This window comes from Arvicanthis niloticus, chromosome 4 (genome assembly GCF_011762505.2).
Source record: "Arvicanthis niloticus isolate mArvNil1 chromosome 4, mArvNil1.pat.X, whole genome shotgun sequence".
Classification (NCBI taxonomy): domain Eukaryota; kingdom Metazoa; phylum Chordata; class Mammalia; order Rodentia; family Muridae; genus Arvicanthis; species Arvicanthis niloticus.
The window spans coordinates 67,288,634-67,301,357 of record NC_047661.1 but is presented as its reverse complement, the minus strand read 5'-3'; the positions used below and the strand labels follow the sequence as shown (position 1 = coordinate 67,301,357).

The 12,724-nt window shown below is 52.0% G+C and overlaps 1 protein-coding gene across 5 annotated transcripts in view; it reads right to left on the bottom strand.

Moving 5' to 3' along the window:
• Positions 1-1,846: 1,846 nt before the first annotated feature.
• Positions 1,847-12,724, bottom strand: part of Insrr (insulin receptor related receptor) — a 19,267-nt gene continuing 8,389 nt past the window's right edge. The window contains exons 8-22 of one of the 5 annotated variants that reach the window (XM_034500667.2): positions 9,497-9,735; positions 8,926-9,093; positions 8,642-8,837; positions 8,450-8,491; positions 8,151-8,371; positions 7,808-7,944; positions 7,566-7,728; positions 7,333-7,438; positions 6,729-6,781; positions 5,686-5,915; positions 5,191-5,301; positions 4,926-5,085; positions 4,552-4,681; positions 4,285-4,419; positions 1,847-2,823 (exon numbers count right to left, since the gene is read on the bottom strand). In XM_034500667.2, coding sequence (XP_034356558.1) covers positions 2,583-2,823; positions 4,285-4,419; positions 4,552-4,681; positions 4,926-5,085; positions 5,191-5,301; positions 5,686-5,915; positions 6,729-6,781; positions 7,333-7,438; positions 7,566-7,728; positions 7,808-7,944; positions 8,151-8,371; positions 8,450-8,491; positions 8,642-8,837; positions 8,926-9,093; positions 9,497-9,735 — 2,332 coding nt within the window. In that variant the 3' untranslated portion in view covers positions 1,847-2,582. Of the gene's footprint in view, positions 2,824-4,284; positions 4,420-4,541; positions 4,682-4,925; positions 5,086-5,190; positions 5,302-5,685; positions 5,916-6,728; positions 6,782-7,332; positions 7,439-7,565; positions 7,729-7,807; positions 7,945-8,150; positions 8,372-8,449; positions 8,492-8,641; positions 8,838-8,925; positions 9,094-9,496; positions 9,736-12,724 lie in introns of those variants that run through there. The other 4 variants (XM_076932647.1, XM_076932651.1, XM_076932650.1 and 1 more) reach the window with 4 other exon arrangements.

The window sequence follows — 12,724 nt, the reverse complement described above, 5'->3', positions numbered from 1 at the left end:
GCTCCAGTTTTGCTTGAGGACACAGATCTAACACACCTGAGAGGACAGGCCTGGATGGGCTCTGGCTCTCTTAGGAAGGAATGCTTTGTTTCTGGAAATGAGTAAACAGAAAGTCTCATGTTCTTGCTAACGGGCAGCACTGAAGGCTAGACCTACACTGAGAAGTATCCTAATGACCTAGCTTGCTTCCTTAAACACTCTGGTACCTCTCATCTTGCCTGCACCAGGGAACGTCTTGTTTCCCCTTCCACCAAGGTTCAATTCTCCGAGGACCACTCAAGCACCTCTTCTGCTTCTTTGGGGCCCTGGGTTTAATCCCTTGAGAACTCTAGTCTGTTTTCCCTATCCCTACAAAGACATATGGCCAGCACACTTGCAGCCAGATTGGGGACCCATGACAAGGCAATGGAGATGGTCCAGAGAGGATGACTAAGCATGCTGTCATGCCATATGCTGTCATCTCCGCCAGGTCTGCTACCTTTTGGCTGGCTAGTGGTTGGCCACTTATTTGTGAGTTGTCTGAATTTGGAAGCTAGTATAGAGGGCCAAGAAGTTGCATTTTTATTCTCGTTAGACCCATTTACTCCTCTTTCTCTGGTAGATGTCTATCCTTCCCTCCAAAGCCAACCTATCAGATCTGTTGTCTCTGAGGAAAAAAAAAAAGACATTTTCCCTCCACAAACCTTCCTGTAAAATTGGAAAATCCCCACTGGAATCCAACCATCAGCTTTCTTCCTATCTCTTTAAATCCACTGCTTTTCAGGAAGCCGATGGCAATAGAACTCTGAGGTGGAGCCCAAAATTGCAGATAAGCATCCGTTTTTCAACTCTTAAACCTTTCCTGTAGCTCCCCACTTCCAAATTGCCATGGCATCCTGAGCATGTGATGTCCAGCACAGGAGGTTGTGAGTTGGGTGGGAGGGGCTCATCTTAATACTGTGTTGTGTGAGTGGTCAGGTTCCAGGTTCAGGCTATTAACTTGGACCGGAGCTCATCAAACCCACTCTTCCATAGCTGCAGTTCTAGTAGCAACCATTAGGGGTCAGGGTTGCATTAGTCACAATGACAGGCAAGACTTGGGAGACAGCACCCTGCCGCCCACCCAGAGTCAGGGAAACAGGATCGCTTTGGAACTAAATATTGCTTCACACAGCTCAACGCCTGCCCGACTCAGGTCTTGTCCTGATGGTTCTGTGGCTTCCCCAGCTGCCGCAGGACTGTGCAGTGTGTAAGTCTGCACAGTGGATGGTGGTGCCGCAGCATCAGCCTGGGTGCAGGGTGCTAAAAAGCTTTGAGGCCCTGGTTTTGACATAAAAGCCTGGACTGACTCTCTGTGCAACCACAGAGCCCTTCAAAGGCATATGAGACAGAAGTGGAGATCCCAGTCTCCTAGAATAAACACATAGACCCTGATTCTGACACAGACCCTGCTCTGGCATGTGCCCCTGCCTTGGCTAGGGCACTAGTAGGAGAGGAGTAAGGCCTCCTCCACTCCATGTTCTGGCCACTCAAAGTCTGTCCTGTGATTTTCTGGAAGGTAATGCCTATCCACTGGTCAACTTCAGCAATGGACAAAATACAGGTGAAGGATGGAGGATGATGGGTTGGTTCTGTTGAGGGGCCAGATACAGAGGTCCCTTGTGGGCCTCAGCCACTTCCAGCCATTGGTGCCATAATGACAAGATTGCTCTGTGTCACTGTTATGGCAATTCTGGCTTCTGGGGGTCCTTATGGAGGCAATATTTTATAGTTTTTATTTTTTATATTGCTGTTTTAGAAAAGAGAGAGGAAATCTATCCAGTCTCAACACTGTAGATGGAGAGATAATGGGTAGTCTGGGACCAGATACAAACAGACCTCGGTATTTATTGTGTCTTCTCCAGTCTTCCCCGGAGAGGCTGCGTGGGAGATGGGAGAGAGGGAGACAAGGCTCTCACAGCCCTAGCATCCAGGGCAAGCAATCCAGGGGACAGCTGGAAAAGGGGAGACTGTGCAGTAAGGGATGCCCTTGAGGCAAAAGAAGGAGGAGCACCAAGCTTGAGGTCCCTGGGTAGAGCAGGGGGAGAGAAGTGAGGGCCATATTTGGGACCCACTTGCTCAGGGTCCTAGGGTTCCTGCTTTGTCCTGGTATGTGGGTCGGAGGGGAGGAGCCGACCACAGGGAAAGAAGGAACTTTCTATGAATGCTTCTCTCCAGGCCCCAACATGAGTGGAGAGTTCTCCAGGCCTGCCTCTGGTCACTCATTCGCTTTCAAGCTGTTGACCACTGGAAGTTGGAGGGGGCGTGTCTCTGGAGGGGGCGTGTCTCTGGATCCTGCCTCCAGGGGACTAGCTTTCTCTGCCTGACCAGTGTTTCTCTCCTGCCCTGTGGCCTGGAGTCCCCGCTGCTGCAGCCTCTCATGCTTTCCCACAGGCTGTCTCTGTGAGTCTGCGGCTATCACTTGTGAGTTCAGATGCCTAGTGCTGAGCTAATTCTTGACCCATCTGAGAGGGACTCAGGTGAGAGGGGACTGCTGGCCATAAAGGTTGGGTTCTGCCTTCTTTGCCCATGGGGGGCCAGTCAAGTGGGGAAAGGTTGGCCCCTCAGTGTCCTGGGTTCCCATTTGGGGGACTATAGTTTGAAGCTCTATTTAAGGTTGGTGGGGAGTCAGGCTCTGCCTCAGCAGGCAGCAAGGAGGCCTGGCTCCGCTGGCACTCTGGGCTGTAGTAGAAGGAGCAGAGCCGGAAAGAAGGCCGAAGCTCATCCTGTATGCGGTCCAGGATGTGGACGAAAGTCGGGCGCAGGCGTGGACTGTGCTGCCAGCAGCGTCTCATCAGCTCCTGTCTGGTGGGGTGAGGTGGGGTTAAAGGGATGCCAGACAGACCCCTGCCTCCTACATCACAGTATCAGCTGGTGGCAGGAAGGGGCCGGAGAGGGAGAAATGAGGAAAGTAGGTAAGTTAAGAACCAGGAGTAGCTTGGCTATGGCATATGCATTTAATCCCAGGACTCAGGAGGGAGAGGCAGGTGGATCTCTGTGAATTCAAGGTCTGCCTGGTTTACAGAGTGCGTTCCAGAACAGCCAGAGTTACACAGAGAACCTGTGTTAAAAGACAAAAACAAACAACCCCAAACCAAACAGACAAAGAATTGGGAGTCAGTGATGTAGATGCTTTGGAGGAGTTAGGTCAGAACCAAGGGTAGTGAGCACAGTGCAGGGATGAAGGAGAGTAGTGAGCACAGTGCAGGGATGAAGGAGGGTAGTGAGCACAGTGCAGGGATGAAGGAGGGTAGTGAGCACAGTGCAGGGATGAAGGAGAGTAGTGAGCACAGTGCAGGGATGAAGGAGAGTAGTGAGCACAGTGCAGGGATGAAGGAGGGTAGTGAGCACAGTGCAGGGATGAAGGAGGGTAGTGAGCACAGTGCAGGGATGAAGGAGGGTAGTGAGCACAGTGCAGGGATGAAGGAGGGTAGTGAGCACAGTGCAGGGATGAAGGAGGGTAGTGAGCACAGTGCAGGGATGAAGGAGGGTAGTGAGCACAGTGCAGGGATGAAGGAGGGTAGTGAGCACAGTGCAGGGATGAAGGAGGGTAGTGAGCACAGTGCAGGGATGAAGGAGGGTAGTGAGCACAGTGCAGGGATGAAGGAGGGTAGTGAGCACAGTGCAGGGATGAAGGAGGGTAGTGAGCACAGTGCAGGGATGAAGGAGAGTAGTGAGCACAGTGCAGGGATGAAGGAGGGTAGTGAGCACAGTGCAGGGATGAAGGAGGGTAGTGAGCACAGTGCAGGGATGAAGGAGGGTAGTGAGCACAGTGCAGGGATGAAGGAGGGTAGTGAGCACAGTGCAGGGATGAAGGAGAGTAGTGAGCACAGTGCAGGGATGAAGGAGGGTAGTGAGCACAGTGCAGGGATGAAGGAGGGTAGTGAGCACAGTGCAGGGATGAAGGAGGGTAGTGAGCACAGTGCAGGGATGAAGGAGAGTAGTGAGCACAGTGCAGGGATGAAGGAGGGTAGTGAGCACAGTGCAGGGATGAAGGAGGGTAGTGAGCACAGTGCAGGGATGAAGGAGGGTAGTGAGCACAGTGCAGGGATGAAGGAGGGTAGTGAGCACAGTGCAGGGATGAAGGAGGGTAGTGAGCACAGTGCAGGGATGAAGGAGGGTAGTGAGCACAGTGCAGGGATGAAGGAGGGTAGTGAGCACAGTGCAGGGATGAAGGAGGGTAGTGAGCACAGTGCAGGGATGAAGGAGGGTAGTGAGCACAGTGCAGGGATGAAGGAGGGAAGGGCAGACAGTGAGATGACTCACAGCTGAATCGGACAACCCTCCAGCTCCTCTAGAACTCCACCATCCATGACAAATTTCAGCACCTGCTCATTTGATAGACCCTGGTATGGCTGTTCAGCCAGGGTCACAATCTCCCAGAGCACCACACCGAAGGACCTGGAGCACATGAAGGATGGCCTGAATCCAGCACCCTTCAGTCTACTCTGTACCCCTCGTGAAGAAGCAGTCCAGGCCCTTCCCAGATGCCACCACACATCCCTGCAGCCCTCTGCTCTCACCAGCCCCTACCAGACATCTGAGTGCGTGGTGAAGATTCCATCTTTGAGGGACTCGGGGGCCATCCAGCGCACTGGCAGTAGCCCCTTTCCACCCTTGCGGTAATAGTCTGTCTCGTACACATCCCGAGTCATTCCAAAGTCTAGAAAGTAAGAATTTCAGGGCATGAGAGTCACAAGTTAGTTTCCCTGGAAGACAGTCCCCAAACCTTTCTACCTCTAGTCTCTAAGTATTCCGGAATGTGTGAGCTCAAAGGAGCTCAGAGGTCATCCCTTCTTGGGCTTGGGGACTTGCCTGTCAAGCCTGTGAGCCAGGCCTGGTTTCCTACGGCTAGCTTAGGGAGATTCTCTACCTTCTCTCATCCACCTGGTTTTGACCAATTTTACCACCAATTTTGACGGTGAAATCCTGGGACACCATGCAGTTGCGGGCTGCCAGGTCCCGGTGCACAAACTTCTTAGCAGCAAGGTAGGCCATGCCATCTGCAATCTCCCCAGCCATCTGAATCATGTCACTGAGTGCAGGCTGTGGAAGGCCAGGGTTGTTCTACAGGCGAGAGAGGGGCTGGTGAAGGACTGCCCTGCACCCACACTGTGCCAACTCTTCTCAACTCCCCAGCCTCATAAGGCTCAGGGTCTTTCTCATTCCAACCTCTGCCTCAGGTCTCAGAGATCGGAGATGGCTCTTGAGGTCCCCACGGGTCATTAACTCCATGATGACCAGAGTTGGCTGGCCCTGAGACACCACACCCAGGAGACGAACCTGGGATGACAAAGAACTCTGCTGTAGTTCCTCCCACGAATCTCTTTGATTCATGGGGACAAAACCTCAGCCTGCTGTGATTATAACCCGACTCAGATGCCCACCCTGACCCACACTCGAGTGTAATCCTAACCCTGACCTAACAGCTCCACTGACCTTAACTCTTAACCCTGATCATATCTGATACCACCATAATCACTACTTGGCCCACCTCTGACCTTGATTCCAATCAAGACACTAAGAGCTCTCTGGACAGCCAGTGCTGTACCCTGATCATGTGTATCTCAGCTCTCGAGATGACTCTGTTCCTACCAGGATTTTAACCACAGTCCAACCCTGACCTGGACAATGCCCTGACCTCATTTCAGATCCTTTCCCTCTTACCACATGGTGACACTTGAATGCCTTCATGACAGATGCTTCCTTGAGGAATTCAACGCGTTCCCTCGCACTGGCCAGCTCATTAACTGTCTTCAGGGCTACAGGCGTAGACTCCTCTCCAGCCTCAAGTCCTCGGGCCAGTCCCTCATACACCATTCCAAAAGAGCCTTGGCCCAGCTCCCGGATGATGGCTATCTGCTCCCGAGGCACCTCCCACTCGTCGGGGACATACACTGAGAAAGGGTGTGTGTCGGGAGGCAGAGGTGCATCTCTCCACATGCCTTCATCTGCCTCTTGATTTTTTCCCCTTTCTTAAAGCCATTATCCAACTTTAGTGTGAAAAATGGAGTGCTTTACTAAAGATCCTACATCCCTTAAGATTTTGGTAACTACAGGTTCACTCAAAGGCTGGACAAAGGCGTCTCTGCCAGTTTTATGTTGGCTTCCTTGGTACAGAAAACAATGAACTGTTAGTTTCAAATTAGGCCAGTACTTTGTGTGTGTGTGTGTGTGTGTGTGTGTGTGTGTGTGTGTGTTGTTGTTGTTGTTGTTGTTGGAGGTGGTGGTGGTGGTGGTGGAGTGTGTGTTGTACATAGGTGTGCAGGTGCACCTGCTGACTTATTCCATTGATGCAAAATCTCCCATGGACCTGGAAGCTCCATGTTTTGACTTGGCTGGAGGGTGGGGGCAACAAGCTCTGAGGGATCCTTGCCTGTCTCAACAACCTGTGCTGGGGTTGCAGGCATGCACAACCGTGTCAAGTGTTTATGTAGATGCTGGTATTCAGACTCAGGTACTCATGCTTGCAGAGTGAACACTTTCCCTGAGCCCTCTCATTAGCCATCAGCCCAGACTATCACATTAGGGAGCTGTTTCTTCACCAAAGGCTACAATGTCTCTTCAGGTGCACTTTACACAAACAAGGACTCCCTTTGACTTCTCGTTTGAAGGGCTCTGATCCCATGGTCACCTTCTCCAAGAAGGCTCTCTGGAGCCCTGCTCTTCTGCTCCCACCTTTCCCACACCCCCTGTTCCCCTGGACTTACTATGGGATGCGCTGAAATACTCCGGGTTCACGGATGTGTACAGCATGCTGTTTCTGCAACAGGAGGCAATGGATCACGGGAAAAATGAACCCACAGGACGATGTTGACCACAACTGCTCTGGCCAGCATGACCTCTGGGGAGTCCCAAGCATTGCCAAGCTGTCCATGATACTAGACTTGGGATCAAATAGGCCAGGAATAGGTAAAGCCAGGGGTGGAAAGAGGGGGTTCTCTCTCTTTAGGCCTTCTTGTGCTCATCCCAGGGGCATGTGATGACATCTGTACAAGTGCATCTGGGGCTTCTATCTTCCTCTTGTGACAGCAGAACCTGCTTGCTTGAGCTGAGGGGATAGGAACCAATAGTCGTCCCCCCACCCCCATGCCTACACCAAGGAGTTTCTCAGGATACAAGACATTTCCATGTTAAAAAAGAGGAGTTGTCACCCCACCTAAGAGGTATGTCTCCTTCATGCCTTCCAGGGAAAGAGTTACTGTCTTTATGGAAGTCCTTTCTGTTGTCTAAACTATGACCCTCTGACTATGCTGTCCCTATGAAATGGCTAAGGGAGAGAATGGGGCAGAAATGGGTAGGACTTGTCATCACCTCTTCTTGCTGTAGAAGAAAGCGAGGGCAGCAAACATCACGAGCAGCATGAACCCCACGGGGGTGACAGTGAGGAGGATGCGCAGTCCCCCGGTGTCCTCTTCCTCTGGTGGTGGGGGGTGGGGAGAATTGACAGGTCAGGATGGAAGCTGCTTCTCAGGCAACACTGGCGAGTGGTGATGGGTGGGGCTGATGCTGAATGGACACTGGATTGGGAAGCAGGCCTGCCTCACCTGGACCGGTGATGTAGAAGGCAACACCGTCAGTCCAGGAACCATTGCCAGCCAATGAGGTGGCCCGAACTTTAGCAGAATAGTTTCCAGGGGGCAGCAGAGCCAGGTGGACCCCACCAACTTTGGCATATCGAAGACGGGACACACAAAGTACTGTGGCCTCCTGTGGGCGGCACAGACAGCAGGCTGGGAAGTAGGTGGAGGTGCAGACCCAGTGTGGGATGGGGTGGCTGGGTACCTACCTCTCCCAGGCGGCGGTACTTGATTTCATACTTGAGGATGAGCCCATTGGGGTCAGGTGGCTCAAGCCAATGCAAGATGACACTGCTCTTGCCAGCTGCCTTCCAGGCCACTTTCCCTGGGATGCCATCCGCCTCTCCTGTAGGAGGGGTCATCTGGCAAATAGGCCACAAGCAGTTTCTCTTGTTCATGCTTAAACCCAGGCTAAACTGAGCCAAACTGGGAAGTCTGGAGAAGTTCCACAATCATGGGAACCGGGAAGGGTGAACAGAGCAAGACTCTGAGACTAATGGGAGGACAAACCTGCTGGTTACAGAGCACTGACTGGCATGAAGGGGCACCTACTATGTGGCATGGTGCGTGCAAAGACGAAGGTGGCAGCGCTGCAGCCCACAGAGTGTGCCGCGTGGTTGCAGGCATGGATGTCAATCCTGTATTCTGTGAAGTGCCGCAAGCCGCTCAGTACCGCTCGCTCCCGGGGAACCTTGTCCTCTTGAATTTCAAAATCCGAGTTGTTTTTCCCTAGTCTGAGAAGCCCAGCTTCCCTGCGGTGCCTCTCCAAATCCCTGGAAATGGGATGGGTCAAAGACACAAAGCCTGTTCTCAGAGCCCCTCCCGCCATCCCCACACCTGTCCCAGCTCACCTTTGGGGGTTCTTGTTGATCGATGTCACTTTCCATGGGGCCCTGTGGAGGCCAGGGGACCCTCTTAGCTTCCGGGCGCTCTATCGCTTCGCCCAGCACACCAAGGCCAGGCACATACCATAATAGGCCCCTCCCACCAAGTCCCACCCTCTCCAAGGTACCGCCCCTCAGGCCCTCCCAACCAGGTCGCACTTGGGGATGGTGATGGCATGGTGTAGGAAGTTCTCAAACTTTTTCTGGAAGGTGACCTCTTGCGCCTCCAGTGCAGGCAGGGACTGCCCAGGAGGTGTGTGTTGGCAAGGACAGCAGCCTTGCTCCGGCTCAGCCTCCAGCGTCTGGTCTTCACGGTCGAAGCGTGTGTCGTGGCTGCTGGTGGGCAGCCGCAGACCTGTGGCCATGGTGCAGAGGAGAGAAGTGAGAACAGTGTTCCACCCGTCACTACTGAGCGCTTCCGGCCTGAGGCGCCCCCTGCCCACCGCGGTGGCAGTAGTCATTGATGTAGAGGTCACCATCCTCCGCTAGCCGCTGCCACAGCACCAGGTAGTAGGTGATGTTTCCATTGCGCTGGACCGGCGGCTTCCAGCGCACCAGAAGGTGTGAAGAGGAGTTGGAGGTGGAGATGACATCTTGGGGCACCGTGGGGGCTGTGATTGTGAAAAGGGTACCGCTCAGGGATGGAACCCTTACTAATACGGTGTGATAATGAGGTCTCTTTGTCTAGCTCTCTCTCTCTCTCGCTCTCTCTCGCTCTCTCCTGTCCCCCCCTCTCCCTCTCTCCCTCTCTCTCTCCCCTTCCCTCTCCCCCTCTCTCAACACTCTCTCAACTGAGCCTGGACCTGGGGAGACAATATTATTATAAGAAGCTCAACATTCAGTATTCTAAATCCTTCATAGACCTCTGAGTTCAATCCCAGCCTCCCCCGAGGCTCAGTAAATGTCCCAACTCTGTATTGTGAAAGAATCCCTGTTCTCTAGGTTGCCCCGCCTTGCTGTGTGCTCTTCCTCACTACAAGATTTAGGCATCTCATTCTAGAGCCTTCAGCTCACCGGCAGGCAATGTTCGCAGGTAGACAATCGGGCTCTGGGCTCCCTGGTGGGGGCTGTCCTCAGCGGTGGTCAGTGTGATGGCCCGCACAAACACGGCATACTGTGTCCAGGGCTTAAGGGGGGCTAGGGTCACACCTGGCTCCTGGGTGCGGCTGAGGGGCAGTTCCACATCCAACAGGTTCCAACTCTGAGTTCCACAGGCATCTGGACCCACATGTTCTGTGGCATTCTGGAATGGGCTGAAGACCCCGTTCCCAGTGCTGGGGGATCTCCAAGCTCTGACACACACACACACACACACACACACACACACACACACACACACACCAGCCTAACGACTAAAGACTCTCATAGCCATTTCTCAGCTATGTATGTGAGGACAGTTGTAATTCCAGCCAATTCATGAACACTGTATGGCTTATGATCTTGGCCACACATCACAAATTGTAACAAAATATCCTTTGTCCTTAGTAGGAACGATTGAGCTTTTGTCCTCATAAAAAGAGATACAAAAAAAGTTTGAACTGTATTTTAAGAAGAACCTACAAAGTGGTTATGGGGGCCGGGGGTGGGCAAACAAGCAGATCATTCTCCTCTCTAGTGAGGTGACTTGGAGCCAGGACTGGGAGAGCCCAGTCTCTTTTGGTTTTGCTTTATTCTGTTTTAGAGAGTATTTCTAAGTAGCCCAGTCTGGAACCTGTCCTCTTTCTGCTTTGTCCTCCTGAGTGTTTGCTGGGATTAGCTCCACTACCACACCCAATGAGCTGAGTGTTTTACACAAGGCCCCTGCATGGATCTGGAAGTCTATGAACCTCCCAGATTATAGGCATAGTTTTGCACATGTTTGTGTTTCTAGGAACACCGTTCTAGAAGTGGGTTCCTAGCTTTCATTGTCATCCTGAAACTCTCTATGTGGACCAGGCTGGCTATGAACTCACAGAGATCTATCTGCCTCTGCCTCCGAGTACTGGGATTAAAGGTGTGTGCCATCACAACTGGCTAGTTCTCAAGTCTTAAAAAGTAGATTTCCAAAAGCCAAGACCCAACAATTCAAGGGAATACTTAAGGCAGACTTTGGGGGTTAGGCCGGAGGCAGGCCTTGAAGAGATAGCATAGGCTTTAGGGATACAAAGAGGGCTGGCTCCTGAGAAAAGAATGCAAGGACCGAATGGAAGACAGCAATCAGCAGGTTTGGGGATATTACATCCATGTTCATGATATCTGTTTCTTTGATGGGAGGCAGAGGGGTGGAATTATGCTGATCCATGGACAAAAAAAGTGCATGTGAGGATGTGTGTGCACATGTGTGTGCATATGTGTGTGTGTGTGTATGTGTGTGTGTGCATGTGTGATGGTGCATACATACAGATGTTCTCATGGGTGCTGGTGTGTGTGGAGACCAGAGGTTGGTGTTGACATTCTTTCTTCAAGCACTCTCTACCTAATATTTTGAGATAGGGTCCCTCACTGAACCTAGGTTTCTCTTTCTGTTAAGCCCTGGCCAGTGAGCCCCCAGGATCTTTCTGTCTTTGTCCTCCAGTGCTGGTGTGACAGACAGATGCACACACCTGGCTTCTGTGTGAGTGCTGGGGGTCTGAGCTCAAGGTCCTCATGCTTGTGCAGCAAGCCCCACTTTACCATCTCCCCAGCCCCATGAACAGAATGGAGGTGGGCAAAGCGAGATGAGGAAAGGCCTAGGGACCTGTTCTTGCTGGAACTCAGAAGTGGGCTGGTCCAGGAGCTAGTATGAGGGTTGCAAAGTAGGAAGATGCCTTGTAAGCTATGGCACATGAGTAGGTTTGCAGAGCCAGACTTGGACCAGGATTCTCAGTGTCTGCTCCTGAGGGAGCACACAACAGCCATACTATAAAGCAGAGATGCTGGGGAGGGGGCTTCCTGGAGAACCCTGGGATTCTTTGCCCTTAGTGCCTAGACAGCTGTGTATAGGTGTGTAGGTTGGGAGCTGCTCACACTGCTACCCATGTCAGTAACTCCTTGAAGTGTGGCCCATGAGTCGTCAGCTTCAGCATCAGCTAGGAGCTGTGAGGCCTTGCCTGACATTAACCAACTCAGACTGTCAGGGTAAGACCCCGAGATGGTGCTGCAGTCAAACCTCTCAGTTTTACTTTTTGGGAAGTACCTCCAACATGAGTGGCTCGGACCCTGCTTACCAAGGACAACACTTCTTACAACCACAACTACCAAAAATCTATTTCTTGCCAGGCGGTGGTACTTCATGCCTTTAACCCTAGCACTTTGGAGGTAGAGGCAGGTGGATCACTGAGTTTGAAGCCAGCCTGGTCTACAGAGTAGATTCTAGGACAGACAGGACTACACAGAGAAACCTTGTCTCAAAAAAACCAAACCAACCAACCAACCAACCAAACAAACAAACAAAAAATCAATCAGTATCTTTATCGGGAAATCTCTGAACTTGTTCTCACTCTTGCCCTGCCTGGGTTTGGGGATGGAACTTGGGCATCTCACATGCTCGGCGAGCATACCACCACTGAGCAACACACAGCCAGTCCTTCCACGTCTCCTTTTGAGATAAGGTCTGGTTGGGCTAGCCACGAGGCCTGGGCTTTAGGAGTCTTTAGCTTAGCTTCTTTCATGCTTTTCATAGGATTGGTCCAAAAACCTTGACTGGGAAATCAGTGACTGAATCTTGACTTGTTTTGGGAGAAGTCCTCCTTGTGGCATCCCCCCTGATAAGGTCAGTCCACTCTCTCCAAAGAGCGCATTCTGACCTGGAGTGTAGCTCAGTTAGTCCAGTGATTGTCTGATCCGAAGTGCCACATAAACAGGGTATGTCATGTACATCTGTAATCCCAGCACTCAGGAGTGGGAAGCAGGAGGAGGAGTTCGAGTTTGAGGCCAACCAGAGCCAATTAAAAAAAAAAGGGCTGGGTGGTGGCAGCCCACGCCTTTAATCCCAGCACTTGGAGGCAGAGGCAAGAGGATCTCTGTAAGTTTGAGGCTATTTTGACCTATAAAGAGTTCTAGGATGGCCAGGACTACATAACTACATAACGAGATATTCTGAGAGAGAGAGAGAGAGAGAGAGAGAGAGAGAGAGAGAGAGAGAGAGAGACCCCTTGCCTCTTTCTGCAAGCTTTAATGAAATGCTGGTAAAGATACTCATAAAAGTGGCCAAATTAGTGGGTACTTCCCAAACCGCTGCTGGGGCTAGAGCTGTGGTCAGCAGAGAACGTTAGCTCAGAGAAT